Source organism: Taudactylus pleione, unplaced genomic scaffold (assembly GCF_031769625.1).
Source record: "Taudactylus pleione unplaced genomic scaffold, aTauple2 ptg001370l, whole genome shotgun sequence".
Lineage (NCBI taxonomy): Eukaryota > Metazoa > Chordata > Amphibia > Anura > Myobatrachidae > Taudactylus > Taudactylus pleione.
Genome location: NW_028285770.1, coordinates 35,288 through 55,000, shown reverse-complemented (window position 1 = coordinate 55,000; position 19,713 = coordinate 35,288). Strand labels below are relative to the sequence as shown.

General features: G+C 42.4%; 1 protein-coding gene across 1 annotated transcript in view; it reads right to left on the bottom strand.

The window, feature by feature from the left end:
• The window catches only part of SPINT1 (serine peptidase inhibitor, Kunitz type 1), a 65,188-nt gene that overhangs the window by 20,296 nt on the left and 25,179 nt on the right, over nucleotides 1–19,713 (bottom strand). The window contains exons 2-5 of the mRNA XM_088463427.1: nucleotides 5,806–5,960; nucleotides 2,339–2,483; nucleotides 2,001–2,171; nucleotides 1–31 (exon numbers count right to left, since the gene is read on the bottom strand). The exon at nucleotides 1–31 is cut by the window's left edge and continues 2 nt beyond it. Coding sequence (XP_088319553.1) covers nucleotides 1–31; nucleotides 2,001–2,171; nucleotides 2,339–2,483; nucleotides 5,806–5,960 — 502 coding nt within the window. The remainder of the gene's footprint in view (nucleotides 32–2,000; nucleotides 2,172–2,338; nucleotides 2,484–5,805; nucleotides 5,961–19,713) is intronic.

Genomic DNA, 19,713 nt, shown 5'->3' with positions numbered 1-19,713 from the left:
GGCTTCAGTCTCCTCCCCTTACTGGAATGGTCTGGAAAAGAGGAAATAACCATATTACAGACATTCCCCCATTATGTGAAGGTCAACAACAAGGAGGAGTTGAGGAGTCCTGTTAAAAGCATGAAAGTCTTTAGCAGTTCTTGTTACACAGTATATCATTAGCGTGAACTTTTGTGACAGACAATTACACAAAACAACTGTCCATGTCAAGGTAAGTTCCCACGTCACATGCTCTTTGGACAGTTAGGGCCTGAGCATCACGCAGCTTGATATGTAGCCACAATCGGAATGCAGATACTTTCCTAACAGAATGCTACAGTAAGTATACGCACGGCTTCATGCGTGCTGCACTACTAGGTCTGCTCGCAGAAGCATCTGTCATCACTAGTATTGAGACTTACACCTAGCCTAAGCTGGGTGCAACAGATCCGTCTGAAATAGGTGTTCACCACGAGATACATACAAGACTCAGAATATGACGTAGATGGTCTTGTCCAGTTGACACCAAGAAACACACATTTCATGTATGGTGAGAAACGCCCAAAATCTGCCCGACCCCAAATCACCCAGATATGCAAAATGTGTATGTTCAGTAGAGCGCATGTGGTGTTTGCCGAAATTGGCTAGGTGCCGCTGCATACCGAGCTGCGTGTGATTTAGAATCAGACCCTGACTATATCTACAGTAGCAATATTTATTAATATGATCAGTGTCTCACCTAGGTGTACAATATACTAAACTGAAACACTCTACGATAGAAGCAACTGATAATACATTCAAAACAAAACAGAACAAACATAGGGGCCTATTCATCTACACTAAAATAACGTTTTTAAGGCCATTTTCCTTAATTAACGTTATTTTAGTATTCATGAACACACTTAGCCAGGATATATCAGTGATATCTCCTGTGCTAAGTCCCCCTGCGTTCATTTCCACACTCCCAATACATTAGTATGGGGATATGGTAATTAGGCTATTCATCAAACTCCGAAAATTCTGTATTTGCGGAATTTGATTGAGTTACTATTCGCCACTGTGAGGTGGCGTATAGTAGGTAACACTTACCTGGGTCAGCGTGGAAAGGTCTCCCGGCGTCTCCCTCCAGTGCTCTGGTCTGTTCTCTGGCTCCGGAGGCTGATCTGACAAGTGTTCTCCCAGCAGAACACAATAAAGTTAAGAAAAAAAAAAAAAAACACTTTCTTTTTCTAAACTACTGTGGTCAGCTGGGAGAACACTTGTCAGACCAGCCGCCGGGGCGCTGCAGCGGGCAAGTAAGTGCGGGGGGAGGAGGGGGTGGAGGAGGGAGAAGAGCGGGGGGGGGGGGGGAACGACACAAAACTGGTTTTACGAATGTAACAGGGCATGCGCAGCATGGAATCCAGCTGCGATAAGTTAGTGTAGAAAGGGAAAACTATTTCCCGAAAAAGCTATCATCGCAAAAATGACAGCTTTTCGGAATAGATAGATATGGGGAGAGGGAATTATGAATTCCTCCGGTAATTAGGTAGAACTCCATGCGAGTTCTAAACCTAATTACCTCCAGAGAAAGTTTAGGATGATGAATAGGCCCCATAATGTAAAACATTTAGAAGAAAACTTGGAACCTGATTAAAATGAGGTCATCACGTTTGTGGGATTACCTAATCGCGTCTGCACAGCGCAAATCACACCTAATGTGCACAGCGCAGCCAATAGCAACAGGACAGAAGCGGACTTGGAACAGTGGTCAGTATCATGAGATGGGAGAGGACAGAGCAGGTGAAGTAACCCAGGTCTATTTATTTACTAGTAGTCTCATCAGAGGTTCCCAATCTCCACCATTACAGTCCATATTTTAAAGGATAGCCATGCTTGAGCACAGGTGACTTAGTTAGTACCTCAGTCCACTTAACCATGCGGACTCAAGCAAGGATATCCTTAAAACCTGGATTATAAGGAGTTTGGGAGTTTAAAGAAAATTTGTTTTTCTTTCTAAATATTAAAATCTGTAAACTAACCAGATAAATTAATGCAGGTTTGCCTGCAATCCTCCTTTCGGACGTAGTTGTTCTTATTTGGGTTGCACCCTCCAAATGTAAACTCCTCACAGTCATTCACATCTGAATTATACCACCATCGCCGGAAGGAGCCACGGCATCGGCCAATTTTTTGTGGAGCAAGGCAGTACTCTGAAAACAGAAATGGGACAGTTGAGGGACTGCATAGTGAGTGAAGATAAAATTAAAAACACACACAGACCAGTTTTCACAGTAGATCCAGCACTCCGAAATGACAGTACCACAAAGCATTTTTTCTTTTGTACCCAATATGATATACCATGTAAAACACCACTCACCCTCAGTTTGCTCATTTGTCAGCACGGTAACAGTGACAGTGGCTGAACTCTGCTGATCCGCAGTGTCAGTGATGATCAGCTGGAAAACGTACTCTCCTATCAGGAGGTCAGATACCTTTAGGAATGCTGGCTGCTCCGGGTCTTGCTGCAGATAAAGTACACTTCACATGAAAAGATGTCACCCTATACAAAAACTTCACTGTACAAAATACACAGGGGAAATTGCATTTAAAAGTGGTCATTTGGTGGAGATTTTTATTTTTCATGTATTCCTAAATAACTTTGCAGTTTATACCTGGGTATCTACTCCCACAAACGATGGCACAATACAGATGTGTCCCCATACACCTATCCGTTCTGAGACGCCTGACGCGATTCCCATGATAGGCATTCTCCTTATTTGTGCGTCTTAGCTAGCTTATAGTCTACTTGGTACATCCGATTATAAGAATTTATTTTGTAACAAAAAACTAAAGTCACAGATAGAGCATAACTACACATGGCGCGAGTCACTTGTATCAGGCCCGTCTTTTGCCTTTTTTACCCTGTGTTATGTACTTGTTTTTTTGTCAATTTTGCTACTTTTTCCTCCTTTGTGCTACTTTTTTCTCTATTTTTGTCTTACTTCCTTCATGATGTACTAGGTGCTTAGACTTTGCAACTTAACTGTGCCAAACACTGTGGTGGGGGTCTATTTGGCACAACTTAAAGGATATGTGTATGTACAAAGCCAGATTATAGGGGGGTGGACCGGTCAGTCGCCCAGGGGCCCCCACTACTGCAAATATTCCCTGCAGGTAGCAGGGCCCCACCAGCATAGCAGATATGAACTTGTTATATGTTGCTGGTCAATGTTCCCGCCACAGTGTATTACATAGTCTGCTGCTGTCTGCCAGGAGCCAGGTCCCGGCAGTGTAGCAGAAGCTGGCAGTCAGAGTGCAGTCAAAGTAAGGGGCAGGGCCAGCACTTCCATTAGGCAGCTGCCTAAGGGCGCCGGGCTGAGACTGCCTTCTAGAGAGGGCATGGTCTTGCCTCTGCCGGAAGTCACTTGAAGACACCCAGTGAAAGCTGCTAACCCCAGCAGCGGATGCCCATCTACACCCGCCCCCCCAGACAAGGCAATTAAAAAACCCCACAAAGCTAGACCTGCAGGAGACATGCCGCAGCTCGAAGCACCTTAGTCCAGGTCCGATGACGTCACCGGCCAGTCCACTTTGCCGCTTTGTCGCCACTCTCCAGTGACAGTCTGCCTATGGTAGTGGAGGATAGATCCCTTTCACGTCTGCCTATGCTCTCTGGCTGCCAGCAGGGCCGGCTCCAGGGCTAATAGCACCCTGTGCCGGCCAAAATTGAGGAGGTGGCCTAATTACCAAAGGCCACGCCTCCTTACGTGACGTTATCTGAGGAGCATGCCCACATGGCACGCCACCTAATAACGTCAGGCTGGGGGGGAGCCTCACTAGCTGGGCTTCCCCCAGCCCACTCATGGCACTGAATGGATGCTGCGCACAGCTGCGGTGGTGGAGTCCCCAACCCCCCGATTTGACCACCTGCGGGCCACTTCGGCCCACGGGTGGAACACCCCTAGAGCCGGCCCTGGCTGCCAGCATTGAGCGGCTTTGCCCCTCCTCCCAGGGACACAGGCTGTTCCTTGAGGACATTAGGAGGAGGTAAGTAGGCTGGGGGAATATATGTGTGTGTGTCTCTGTGTATATATATATTTTTATGTGTGTTCTATCTATATCGCTGCCTACTTGCTGCAGCTGTAATCCACCGTGGTGCTGTACAAGTCGCACTTTTGAGCGGACATCGGCCGCACCACTGGACATTAGAGTGACCCTGTGGTTGCCCAGAACGTCCGAACGCATATGGCCACAGGTGTCAGTGGAACTGCGTCGGCGCTGTCCCTGACACCAACATGTCCCCCGATGACAGTCACCGACCAGGACCGCCTATCGGAGTTGCATGGATCGCCATGCAATTCTAATTGGTGTTCCCTGGTGGTAACCATTAGAACATATGTACAGTGCATGCACAGACACCCAGGGTTTTTATTACGTCCACTTCTGAGTCAGGCTCTATCTATCTATCTTGTGTCCCCTGACTACACTAGAGCCTGCCTGGGTGTACCCACAAATGTCGCACAAAGGTTTTTTACATACTTTTTTTGGGAAGAGGTGTTTATCTATTTGACAGTGGCAGCTTTAGAACTTTTAAGATGCCACCTCCAAACTTTCACCTGAGGGGCTAAAATGTGCGTGTGTAAGTTTTGCCTAGAGTGCCGAGTAACCTTGCACCAGCCCAGGTTAGGTGTATAACAATGGCGGCTTTAGCGCACATGCATGGGAATTGTCACGGGGCCCCCACAAGTCTTTATCTGGCCCTGTTTATGTGGACATACTTCAATTTCCAAAAGGTTAAAATTAACCCCAAACAAAATCTAAATTGTTCTTCTTTACTTCATCTCTCTCTTATTCATGAGAATGTAGCCTATGAATTAAATGGCATCACTTAGTCATGTCAGCACAATGTAACCCCACCTTATACAATTTAGAATTCCCCCCAAAAAAGCTTCTTCCAATGCATTGGATCAATAAAAGCTAGGAGTGGATTTTAATAGCAATGTAGTAGCCATAACCAAGCACTCCTTACACAGTCATTCTTTCTTCCTCTACTACACTTCCTGGTAATTAAATTAGAACCATATTATTATAGTATTCTTTTATGAGGCATATTTTTTTCTTCTCGATCTTGAATATATTTTAGTTAATGGACAAAATACCTTTAAAAGGGAGGTCAGTACCATCATCCCAGCTTAGTACATATTCAACTTTTGCAGACACCATTAAAGTATTAAAATTAGATAACAGGGCTTCAAACAGGTTATTGTACATCACAGGCCATGGCAGAGCAAAATAGAGCAACACAGACTTAAAAATGTTATCCTCTGTCAGCTATACACAACCCCACTTCAAGGCCCTTCACCAACAGTTTTACTGTTAAGACGACTTGTGGGCTAAGGACCCAGCCACCATATTAAGGCAGCAGTCTTATGAAAAAAAAAGTTGTCTGTTTTGTTTTTTGGCATATATCATTATTGCAAGCTTTTAGAAAATGTTGGTATTTACTATTTTTCCTTAGTATTGGTTTCTGCAGACTGCTAATAAGGTAGTCCCAGGGGAACTGTACAGTGTTCTGACATTTTTACATTAAAATAAGGATTTTCCCTACATTTCTTCTAGCCTGGAACTTCCAACTAAAATCTGTGTTAAGGTATCGCAGTAATCAATGGGAGTTAACGTAGAGTTATAATTGAAGGACACAGTCGTGGCTGCAGGTATTTAACTCATGTTAAGCAATTTCCATTCAACTCGTGGCTAATTGCATCTCAGCCCATAGAGTTAACATTCAACATATGTCTAATTCGAGGAGTAGTGCTTTTCTCTTGGAACAGCCAATAACTTTACCTCTATAAGGACAGAGGGGTCCCCGTGGTGGAGGCTCCAGTCATAACTTACGATCCCCTCTTTATCCCAGCTTTCAATACCGCTCAAAGTCACCTCTTGAGAGGGCTGAGTTTTTACATCTCTGTTTACTTTGGCAATTGGAGGCTCATCGTCCCCTAAGGAATAAAATACACATTTTATTTCATTTACATGTTCCAGAAATGCACTTAACAAGTATTTTAGAAACAGTGAAGAAACAGAAAATAAACCACAAAAGAACATGTAGTATTAGTATTATTCAGCTATTAAGAAATACAGACAACCTGGGAATGGAAAAGAACTTGGATTTGCTAGTACAGCTACATTGGAGAAACAAGTTTTCAATTTGATGGACTATTCCAAAAAGAAAGTACAGAAGATAGGGTGAAGGTAGAAACATATGGAAGGGTTTGGGGGTGGCAGAAGAAAGGGAGGATTGAGGGAGTTTATAACAGCATAAGAATATAATATACCACACTATAAACAAAGGAGTGCCAAAGACATCATTGTTAGCAATATGTAGAGTTCCAGGGATTAAGATTCATCTAGGATTCCTGAAGAATCAGTCACATATGGCTGGTCTGTCAGGGTCCAGCCTATGAAAGCACTAATTACTGTAACTAGATTATGAGATGGGGAAAGCACTGCAGCTAGGGGAAAGCGTTTGCATATCCTAACAAAGTTGAAGACTGCTGAAAATATATTTATGCAAAATGGATCGCATTGACATGTTGGTACATAATTCTACAAAACCAGCAAGAATGATGCTACATTAAAGAGAATGCTGCTGATCTCCCTTGTAGTTAAGGGGGGTATCCACTTGTAGATATACAAACGACAGCACGATTACGACATTGCAGTTGTGCTCTCGTTTGTGTAGCTAGTGATGTGCCTAGACTGAACGTTCACTCGTTCATCCCGGCACATCCCTCCTCCCCGCACATGCTGAACCTGACGAGATCGTCAGGTTGACCTGCATGTACAGGCGATGTCGGATGTCAGAAGCGACCAGCGGGCACGTGCATCGCTGGTCGCTTCTGACCAAAACATGCCCGATGCATGCACGATTTGCAAGCGATTGCACAATAATGATGTCGTTATCATGCAATCGTTTGGCTAAATCGCTAAGTGGATACACCCCATTAGGCTAGTAATAAATGTATCACAAAACATGAAGTTATTAAATAGACAATAGACAATTATGAAATAAGCAAAAAAACAAAGAAACAATCAGAAGCACTGTATTGTAGATTCAGAGTGAGGATTCTTGTGGATTTAGCCAACTAGAACAAACACCAGACCGCTCTCATAATAGGCGTCATTCAAGACGACCATTAAATTATCAGAATTGCAAGGTTTTCATGTGCAAGCTGTCAACTTAATAAAGTCGTCAATAATATATGTGTATATATATATATATGTGTGTATATATATATATATATTTATATTTATACACACACACACTTAAATCAGTCCGCTGATGAAACATAATATTGTCTACTCATCATAAGGGATGAGGCCCTATAGGGCATCTGACACAAACCAACAGAGTCAATATGCCAATTATGCAGTAATTCTTACAGACACAACTTCATAAAAGGTGATTCATAAAGAGAGGAGCCTACCTAATTGCCCTAGCAGGAAAATAATGTGCTAAATTAGTTTAGGCTATTGACTTGTCAAAACCTAAGCATGAGATGGCTGGTCAGAGGTAATCCTTTAGGAATACCTAGTAGCCCTGACAAGTGATCATGTTCTTGCAGCACTGGTTGATAAACCACAGGTGTCTTTACCGTGTCAGTGGGCAATGGACCAGTGCATGTAAGGGGTGATCACATCTCAGGTCCTGAAGGTCAGGCCTGTGATAGTGTTGAGGTTATGGCTACCTGGTTGAGATCTCTCATAGTGAACGTCTGGCCAACCGAGAACACTAGTAGATGGAAGGGAATCACGCAGCCTGTAGGACAGACCTTCGTTTTATAGGGATTTCGTAATCCTGTCTAGATCTCTTTTCTTTTCATAGTTAGGTCAGCAAATGCCTATACCTATCAAGAGCACACGTGCATCCTTACTAGAACATTTTCAAATCATCCTTTAAGGTGAAGTTTTATTTTTAGAAATGTCAACCTATTTACAGTTTGCTCAGACTAAGGGGTCTATGTACTAAAATAACAGACCAGGCACAATTATTATCTATCCATCACGCAGAGGATATATTCATTTTTAATGAAAATATCCCCGCTATGTACAAAGGGGAACTCGCAGGGACAGTGGTTGCTGTAACCGCAGTACCTGTGAGTTATATCCCCAGCAATTTGGAGAAGTCTTTCACAGAAGTGAGATTTGTCCGGGGGAAGATGACACTGCGCATCCACACAGTGTCTGCTTCTGGAGCTGACAATAAAGATCTCTCTCCAGCACCTGGAGTTTACATAGGCTTACAGTAGTTTACATGGTGTAAACTAACGGGGATAAACTCAGAGAGAAAAAAAAAAAAAGGATTTGCTTTTTGGAGTTTAGTACATCTGAAGTCCCGGCTTTCAGTAAGAGCTGTCCTTTGCGAATGAGGGACGTCCGGGTCTATGACCCAGAAGTCCCTCTGGAGTCCTTCTGTGCATCCACAGAAACACACACGAATCTGAAGATGGCATTACCCTCTGCATTCTGGGGCTGGACACATTTGAGAAATGCGATCAAACTGTGTTTTTCACATTGCTGCATCCCGTCCTAAAAGAGATGGTCATTCAAAACGCCTCTAGGAAATGGATTTCACCAAGACTGTATTGTTTTGTGGTGCCTGACCAGTGTTCAACACATTTATCTAGATATGCAGGAAGTTAGGTATGTAGGTACGACGGGTATCAGAGGCATGTGTCCCAGGTGCCCGCAGTCATTGAATAGGGGAGAAAAGTGATTTGAATGGATTACTAGTACTTTAGTGCTAGGCATGCCCACTATGCAATGAACATGCCCACACTTGACCCTTTTCCTGATTTAAAGATGTCCAATGTTGGAAGATATGCTAAACACAGGTCTGACACAAAGTACAACATACAATATTCAGTATAGATGAGCAGACTTTTGATGACCCAAACTTATAGTTCGGTACTCTGTGGCAGGCCGTCCCTATCTGCTGTGTGCCGTTCTTGGGGAAGGAATGTGAACATAAAGCTAAATTACACCAGCAAAATTTCACTGGCAAATTAGGAACGAGGTTACTATTTCACAGAACAGGTTTCACAATTTTCAATCATTTCCGCAATTGAGGTGTGTGCGAGTCATATTAAACCCATTACTAGAAATTAGGGCTAGCTACCCCTGGGCATTTGACTTGATGCAGGTTCAAACAAGAGAGAAACAAGAGAGAAGGGAAGTCACTATTTTGACCTTAATGTGTTTAACATGTGGTAAATTGCACTGACTGTAAAAAGTATGGAAAAGCTTGCAAAAACTGGATGTAGTCAGTTTACCTACGATCGGGATGTCGGCGGACGAAGTCCCGATGCCGGAATCCCAATCTGCAACCACAACACCGGCGCCGGAATCCAGACATCAGATGAGAAGCCAATGCCGGAACCTAAACAGCTCGCATACCGATCATAAGTATAGCGGCCAGGGCTGGCCATTAGCCAGGGCTGGGGGGGGTTAGGCTGCAGGAGTGGTAGGTTAGGGATAGGGTTTTGGCACTATTAGAAAAAGTAATATAGTGGTGCGCCCTTTAACCAGGAATCATGAGTGGATTAATAGCAGCTGACATAAAGGGATATTGCCAGAACCCCTTAAGAAAAGCAAATGAACAAGGAATGAATGTCTGCGCTTATAACCACTATAAAAAGTGCTCCTTAATAGCTGTTTTAACAATTAGCAACATAATAATTAAAATAACAAACAAAATAGAACTGGAGTTCCTAGGTTATTAGATACATTTTTTTCAGCTAATTTAATATTGTAACAATCAGTGCACTGAATGATGAATTGAAATGAGTATCCAAAAAGATAGTCCCAACTAATAAAAAATACTGTATGTATCTGAAAAATGACTCAAATACAATAAAAGAATGTCCTGTTTATCAAAATGTATGAGTACCTAATAAAATTCAGTAAAAAGATGTATATATGCACAGCATATATACAGTATAATGGTGTATTAGTAACCTTTCCCCATCTCCAGGGGGGTAATATCCAGCAGATGGAACAGAGTAGCAATATCACTCACCACTCCCTTAGGTGGAATAGCACAGATTTCCAGAAATCCTGTCTTGCAATTAACCCGTGGTTGGTATTCCGGTATAATACAACTCCTTTGGTGTTTGAGTAAACAATAGAACAACGTGGTAAGTCTCCAGCAACTTGAAGCCCGCTGATATTCCACGCACTGTGCCAGCGGAATGAACACCAGCAGATCTCAGTCAGCCACCAGCAATGCGGCCCGCTTGTTACTCCTCGCTTTCAGCTCCCGCTCAGCACAGTGAATGACGGAGGTCCCGGGCAGCAGCTGATCAATCAAAACCAAGGTGAATGGGCTCGTTGTAGATAGAATGCAGCGGCTGAATGGAATAGTCCAGTAAGGTAGCCTTAATAAATCCCAGAAGTACTGCAGAAACTAAGATGTTCTTTTTGGTGGATACTCATTTCAATTCATCATTCAGTGCACTGATTGTTACAATATTAAATTAGCTGAAAAAATGTATCTAATAACCTAGGAACTCTAGTCCTATTTTGTTTAAGTTATTTTATTTATTATGTTGCTAATAAATTGTTAAAACAGCTATTAAGGAGCACTTTTTATAGTGGTTATAAGCGCAGACATTCATTCCTTGTTCATTTTCTTTTCTTGAGATCAGCTGTTAAAAAGGGTAAATGCCAATGTAAGGTGGAATATATGCATTGCCATATCACCAGAAGCTGTAATTATATATAGGACTTGGGGAGCAGGTTTATGAAAGGTCCGGACTACTAGGAATCCACCAGTGTATGAACTTAAATTAATCTAATTCTTATGGTGCATACACACGATCAGATTTTTCCTTCAGATATGAACGATAACGATTTAAAAATCGTTCAGTCGTTCATATCTGAAGGAAAATCGTTCATATCTGACATGCCTGAACGATGGACGATCAACGATGCGCGTTCCCGTTTGTCAGATAACGATATCTGACATCTGATGTGTTTGCAGTCAGACTTGGACGATTCCATTCATTTTAATGCAGTCAAAAATCGTTCAATCGTTCAAAACTTTGGTAAAATCGTTCAAATCGTTCAGTCGTTCATCTGACAAATCTGACAAGTCTGACAAATCTGACCGTGTGTACGCTCCATAAGAGTGAAATAGTGACTATAAAATAAATTAGTTATTGATATTCACAAATACGGCATTTAATAAAGACAATCTGTAAATATGGGATAAGAGTGACATCTAGTGGCAACAAGAGAGACTACAAAATATATGAGTTACAATTCTGAAACATTGTATACAGTTACTGAAGGTGTAACATGGGTAGCACCTCTTATCTATTAATCTAAAGTACTACTAGACTGGATTATATGTGAAATTATAAGAGTTCTAATGTGGGTGAGGATATTTTGTTGTATACTCACTCCAAGCATAAATTGTTCTTGACTAAACTTAGTAGCACCCTCATTTGGATGTAGTCGATATCCCGACAGCCACATCCCGACATGGGACTAAAGACAGGCATCCAAATCCCGATACCTATCAATAGCCCCACTACTAAATCCTGACACCAGTTTTACCGAACGAAGGTAAGCCGGGTGTCTTGGCGTGTACCGGGGGGGTTGGAGGGTTAGGTTTAGGGACCCCGGGGGAACTTGGGGTCAGACACACACCCCGGTAGGGTTAGGGTAGGGAAAAAGGGGGTTAGGCACCACTAGGGGGGTAGGCATCCCTAAGGGAGGGTTAGGGATCTTACCTGCTGGATTCCAAACCGTCGGGCTGCCGCCGTCGGGATTTGATCCGGCGGCAAAACAGCTGCCGGCATTACATACAGATTCCCTCTCATTACTGACTGCTGTACCTATAAACGTTCTGACACTCCTGCTCACAAGACTGCCTACCTACAAGACAAACAAGTATATGATGTTCTCCTTACAGAACAGGCCCAAAATAGCTATAAATTACCAAAGGAATAAATTCCATAGATGGGGGAATAAATCGGGGAAACTCCTTGCAATCACAATATAATAAACATAATAAAATAATCACAAAGGTCCCCAGACCAAGACCTGGGTTCATACCATAAATACTTCTGGTAAACTTATTTCTGACCCTGCAACTATTTGTAAAGAATTTATGCATTTCTATCAATCTTTATATACTGCAGTCCCTGATAATCCAGATGAGGGTTATACATTTTTAGAGGACGCTCGTCTCCCTAGACTCTCTCTGGAAAAAAGGAAATATCTTGATGAATCCATCTCTGATGAGGAGGTCCTTAAAGTCAGGAAATCCTTACCAAACGGTAAAAGCACTGGCCCAAATGGCTTTGGTGCAGAGTTTTACAAAATGCTTGGAGCTGAACTGGCTCAGACTTTAACAAAATTGTAAAATTATATCCTTACCTCCGGAGAGATCCCACTTCAGTTCAATGAGGCCAAAATAATTGTGTTAGCGAAAACCAGGCAAAGATCCTTCTCTAGACTGGTCTATCGCCCTCTCTCACTTTTTAATCAGGATTTCAAAATTCAAACCAAATTGATGGCGAATAGATTACAACCTTTCTGCCCCACCTGATCTCGCCTGCTCGATGTGCTCAGAATAGACAGTCTGTACAGGGACTCTGCACGGCTATTGTAGCCATTTCGCATTCTCATATACACAAAGGGAGGGATAATCTCCTTATTAATTAGGGTGCTTCATTCCCGGGCCAGTAAAAGTGGACAGTTTCCCAAAACTTTTATTTTCTTCTAAAGAGACAGGATTTCTCTCACCTTCATAGACTTATTTCCAGATTTTTGTAGAACAATAAAAAAACCTCGATTTATCTTCCGCAAATTAACCCAGCAGCTGCAGAGAGGATTTAATCTGTCTGACATCAAGCAATACAACCTGACCCGTCTCCTTCACTTTGCCATTGATTGGATTAGAGGTTGTAATATTTATATAGATGTCACACTGGAATCACAACTATGTTCTTCTCTTTCGCTTAACTACATCCTACATGCACATCTCTATACACTCAAATCACTCCATTTACATAATATATTTTTAACTTCCACTCTCCAGGCCTGGAAATTGGCTAGGAAAACACAATCTCAATTACGCACTCTTTATTCCTTCCTTTGGTAGGAAATATGGAATTTCAGGACAGCACTGCATCTTTACCTTTTACAACTTGGTCCTCTCCGGGTATTTCCAATATTGGGGCGGGATGTAGCCATGGAAGAAATGCAGTCAAACCCCCAAAATGCAGGTTTGACACATTTCTTATATGCACCAAGCCCCGAATGGATGCGGATGGCGTTACCCTATAGGCTTCCCTCTGCAGAGTGCTATGTGAGGAATCCAATGGGTTCCCTCCCAGCACCCCCTGTGGCGCGCGCGCCCTTCTGCGCATAGGCCCGGAAGTCCTCATTCACAAAGGGACACTCTTACCGAGAGAGCTGTACTTTGTGAATTTCTTCATCCATCCCGGCATAACCAACGCCGGCATGTATGCAAAGAGTGGCGGGATGCATTGTATTCAGAATGCGATGCGTTATGCATCCCACCCTTAGACAGTTACCGGGATCCTCCACACCACCATTTACTTTTCCTTAAAGAATAATCTTCAGCATCAACACAGGTTTTCCTACTTTCAAGCTGTAAATTATTTAATATCCATCCTTCCAAAGTTAAATCCGCAAGATTTAGTAAATTCTCTTGTCCAATTTGGCTCACACTCTCTCTCATTAAATATAATAAAACACCCTTGCGCTAAATAAGAAAGTATACGCTAGTACAGGAACAATCATATATCCAAAATCATAAACATATTTATTATCACAAATATATTATTATACACTTCATTGACCGGTCAACAAACAAATAGTACTAAAATATCACATAAAAAAAAAAAAAAAGATTTCCGTAAAGGTACAAGTATATATATTATAAAAAAATGTAATTAATATACTTGAAAAACAATTTTATACTCTGGATCCACTGAGTCTAATATAGTTGTAGGGGGTGAACATTAAACTCTAAATTGGTTTTAATTCACTGTGCCCGCACAAAACTCGTAATCATTTGAAGAAATTCAAGTGTCCTTCTCTTTAAGTGTATAGAGAGAGTCTCTCAGTCTGTATAGACTGTAGCCGCAATCAGTTTAAATAAAGATGCCCGGTACATATCTCCATATTATCCGTACCAAGGGACCTGTGCCGACGGTAATTGGGTCTCCACTTCGGGAGATCCAATAGCTCCCTCTGAGCTGATCGGGGGAGAGAAAAAGGAATGAGGGAGGTATAGTTAATCCAACAGGAGATTTTTTCCAATTAGTACCTGTCAGGTTTAGAATGTCCTTTGGAAAGCAGTGGAAATGTCTCAATCTCAACCTCACTTAGCAGATCAGGTCCGACAGTGCAATGTATATCAGTCTCTCCGGAACTCCCGGCAACAGCGGCAAACGAGTAGATGTCACAGATTTGACCCAAGGGTCTAAAGAAAAACCTCTGATGCATTTTGCACCATAAATAGGAGCTTTTTCACACTATCTCCACTATATATGCTTGGATAAGAATCCAACTTGATCCAGAAAGTGAGCTTCCAGGGATTAGCAAATGGGATACTCAACCACCATTCCCTTCTCCTACTAATATCCTCAATACTTTTCATTTGAACCTAAAGCATATTCCAGCCAGTTCCCATTAGGAAATGCCATATAAAGTATTACACAGAGCATAAAGACAACACCTGATTGGTCACTCTGAAGATGTTAATTGCCCCAAGTGCTTAGCTGTGGAGGCAGATCTTAGGCACTGCTTTTGGGACTGCCAATACATCCAACAATTCTGGACAGATTTGACTCTATGGTAATACCACTTTAGGTAAAACATTCCGCTGCACAGGGCCTCAGGCATTATTTCGCTATTTAGATGACCAACCCGATATCCCCGACTCTTACTCTCCCGGTAAGAGTTGTCCTTTGCGATAGAGGAAGGACTTACATGTTTATGACTCAGAAGTCCTTATACACGTGTCGAGCGACGTAAAGATGGCGTTCTCCACTGCATCCAAGCCCCAGAATGTATCTCATTCCAGAGCTTTGTGTATATGAGGTGAGCAGCCAAACTCACGGAGGTTTGACTGCAATCCTTCCCATAGTCAGATAAAATGTCTGTCAGGCCAATAGACATTTTATCTGACAGCCTAGCACCAGCAGATATTGTAGTAATTCATGGGGCGGTATGCAGCAATGTGAGAAATGTGGTCAAACCCCCAAAATGCAGGTTTGACCAAATTTTTTTATATGCCGCAAGACCCATATTGCAATGCATTCTGGGGCTTGGATGCAGTGGGTAACACCATCTTTTGATGGCGTTCCCCTAGAGAAGCCTAGAGGCTTCTCTTCGGAGAATGTGGTGAGCGGGATCCAGATTCGTACGTGTTTCTGCACATTTGCAGAATGACACCAGAGGGACATCTGGGTCATAGACATGGAAGACCCTTATTCGCAAACAACTCCTCTTTCCGAGAGAGCTGTACTTTGCGACTTTCTTCATGCATACTGGCGTAACCAAAGCCAGCATGCATTCGAAAGGTGGCGGAATCCATCACAATCCAAATGCAATGCATCGTTCATCCCGCCCATGGTGAGATATGTCACAGTGTATGGCGACATGATATCTGCGTTCCTCACAAGGGGAGGAAACGTTTTCCCATTCTTCCCCTGTGAAGGAACAGATGAAATGTTGAGCGGTCGGCCACTGCTGACCAATGATTGGGTCAGGCATGTTGGAAGATTTTTATGCCCAACCATAGGATCATCCCTGAGCAGTCGCAGTTATACAATATGCAAATATCGTCCCAATCTGTTGATAACCTGCGGATCAACCCAATAATTGCATAATGTATGCCGGGCTTAAGATTCAGAATGTACAGCATAACTTATCCATGTCTGCCAGTGATGAACACCATGGGGGAAAAAGTCACCGTAATTACTATACAGCGGTTTGGATGGAGATAACTCCACTCTCTGTATGTTTATTGGAAACCACCTGGTAATATTAGATTGGAAACATCTGGTTTAACCCTGCATTGTGTAAAACACCAGTACTAGTCAGTACCGGGCCAGTAAATGATTAGTGTTCTTTTAATAGAAGTCATACTGTTAAGGGCTAACGGTATACATATGAAAAAGTCTGGATAAGAAAATCTATGTGAAAGCCTGCATAACTCAAACATGAAGCGATGTTTCTCATGTTCGGCAAGCCGCTTTCCATGCTACGATGCTAAGACTATAGCAGTTGACTATATGCTGGGAATTTATAGAACTGTGAGAAATTAATTTCAGTGCATTTCCCTTCTCGGATACTTTTCAACGATGCAATACATTACATATAATACAATTGGCTTAAATATAATTATGTAATTAACATAACGTGTTGTAAGGTGTTAACCTTTAAAGTGATTGGTATTAATCTGTATCTGGGCTGAGTCCTATTAGAGTTCCGGGGAATAGTAAATACTTGTAAAAGTCCTTGATAATAAAGCATTTCTAATTGTGCTCCCATTAACTAAATAAATCATAACGCCCCCATATAATATCCTAGTAGCATAAATGGGGAGGCGCGACCAGAGTATTCACATGAAATTCCAAGCAACTAAAATTAGTGTTCATTCTAGCACCCTGCACCTGTCACAACCTGTGCAGTTCCTCTTTCCTGCCTGGGGTGTTGCTCGCTATTCTGGTGCTTATAGCACACCCAGCTGATGCAACAAACTAGTGAGATACAGACCAGCGGGTGCTAGAAGCACCAGAGCATAAAGCGACACCTCAGGTAGGAAAGAGGAACTTTGTGAGAGGTGCAGGGTGCTAGAATGAACACTATAAATGCAATGCGCATGTCACAAATTAGTATCTACAATTTTGTGCACAAAGAAGAAAGAGAACGGTGATATCAGTTTATTTGTTTAGCAAAGGCTGTCCAGTTGCCAACTACATGAAGCAGAGCCCAGGAATTGTCAAGGGATTATTTCTTATCATTTTTTTTTATTTCATTCATTTAAATCTGATTACTATTTATTAATTAGCTCGGCTGACTCAAACTCAGTCATACTCAGTCATAACCTCTTTTGAATCGTTGGTGGTCTAGTATTCAAAACTGCAGACCTTGCTGGGCGCCACAGTATATCTAAACAATTTATGCATTTCATTGAAAGATAGCAAAAATTGGGGGGGAAAAACTGCATAATTTCGTGCAGATTTAAAATATGAAAATAGCTGTTTTGCCAAAATAGGCTCAGCTGGTTTGGAATGGTGAATTAAATACTTTGTAGCACTTTATTCTGTATAATCATGTTTGATTTCAATTCATCTGAAATTTCAATTACTTACAAAAAATAAGGTTTATTTGGTCATTTTAAGTACATTGTCTCTGCCGTGCCAGCAGGTTTCAGTAAACATTCTATTTTGTGAAATTTCAAAGTCTTCTAGAAAAAAAACAAAAGGTATATGTGGGCAGCACAGTGGCACAATGGTTAGGATTGCATCGTCACAGCTCTTGGTCAAAAGTTCAATTCCCAACCAGAGCAAGGACTGATGTGAATGAGAAATATTCTCTGCACAGCACTGTGCAATATGGTTACACTATATAACCAGTAATTTGTCTGGGCACTGCATTGACAACGCACCTCACCTATATTGATGTTGGAATGTAAACAGTCCAAAATAGGTTCAGCATTGGGGTGTGAACTACTCAGAAAGAGTTAGGGAGGAAAGTGAGCTGGATGGAGGAGTCCTGTTAGGGCGCAGCAGAGTAATAAAGCTCATCCTGGTAGAGCAGGCAAGCAAATCCCTGTGGTCATGGAACTTGTTTTGCCAACACTAAAGGGGGGTATCCACTTAGCGATTTAACCAAGCGAGTGCACGATAACGACGTCATTATCGTGCAATCGCTAGCAAATCGCGCATGCATCGGGCATGTTTTGGTCAGAAGCGACCAGCGATGCGCATGCCCGCGGGTCACTTCCGACATCGCCCGTACAGGCTGGTCAACATGACGATCTCGTCAGGTCCAACATGTGCGGGGAGGAGGGATGTGCCGGGACTGAACGAGTGAACGTTCATTGTAGGCACATCACTAGCTATACAAATGAGAGCACGATTGCAATGTCGTAATCGTGCTCTCGTTGGTATATCTATAAGTGGATACCCGCCTTAACCTTCAAAAGTAGTTTGCAACTACAACAGTTCCAGCATCAGCAGGACCCTTCCTATGAACACTCCTCCGTTTATTATAGCACGTCAGCCTATTATTCAGCCATTTTTAGCTAGTTCCGATTTGACAAACTTGAAGCTGCCAAATATGGAACAAGCTGGATTGGCCAATTCAATAGCCTTCAACAATTTGTACTTCACCTATTTGGTAATGTGACTGAAAAAGCAGATCTTCAGTGTTTGAGCTGTGTCCATCATGAAAACACATTTTAAAACACCAGTGAGTATGTATGTAGCCCATGTTAGTAAATCACTACATGGAAGAACATGTAATTCCCATTCTTCTCAGAAGCCTATTTTCTCTCCCTACGCACCATGAGTCATTACATCAGCATTTCAGACCTTTCTCCCCCAAGCACCTACCCTTTCCTTGTTGTGTTCCTGCCCAAAAATGTCACAATCTAGTAACGTAAAATAAAAAACAGTGGGATGTGGAGTTTGAATAGATTGCACAGAATGCCAGAGAATAAGCGATTGTTTCCTTAATTACATTTCGGGATAAAATATATTGTGAAATTGGCTGCTTATCCTATTATGAAATCAACTAATGAGGTAAAATTCCACTTAAAATCCTATAGAGCTAAATGAAGTGATCTCTATGTAGGATTATTTTGCATAAATACAAGTTACTTTTCCTTTCTAGCCCAGGGGGTTTTAACTCCAAATACTCAAGTAACCCCAACAGATGCTGTTTTGGGTATACCTGTCTGACAGGGCCAATAGTGAAGCCAACTGAGCATGGTAGCTGAAATACAGAAAATATGACCTGCTGGGGAATTTTGTTAAAAATCCCTTGTCTAGACAGAGGAGCCTGATTAAAATGACATGGACGAGAGCAATTTATGCCGTTAATACTGATATAACTGTGCGCAGTTGTGGAATTAGTATGCTTGGGAAGCAGTGGTGGCTCCAGGGGTGGGGCTGCAGCACAGGCCAAAATTCAAATAGGGGAGTCACACCAACTGCCAGCGAGTCCCGGTCAGCGATGTTTGGCAGCGTTTGAAATGGCAGTTGGTGTGGTTCCCCTATTTGAACCTTGGATTTCACTGCAGCCCCCACCTCTGCTTAGAAGCCTCCACAACTCTGTAGCAGATATTGCAGTCTTGTTTCTTCCTAATAAACTCACTGTTTGAAGTATCTCAGAATATTTGGAGATTATAAGAAGACTATGGGTGGGATTCATCAAGCATCACATTTTGGATGCGATACATCTCACCACTTGTCTCATGCATAGGATCTGTCCTTTGCAATGAGACGACTTCCGGGTTTATGACCAAGGAGTCCTTCTACGCATGCACGGCCATCACATGCGCAAGCTTGGAGGGATCTTATTGGATCGCTCCCAGGGAACTATGGAGAAAGAAGCCCACAGGCTTCTGTTAGGCAACGTCATCCATGTGAAGTTTTGCTTTCCGGAGCTTTGTACATATGGGAAATGCAGTCAAACCTC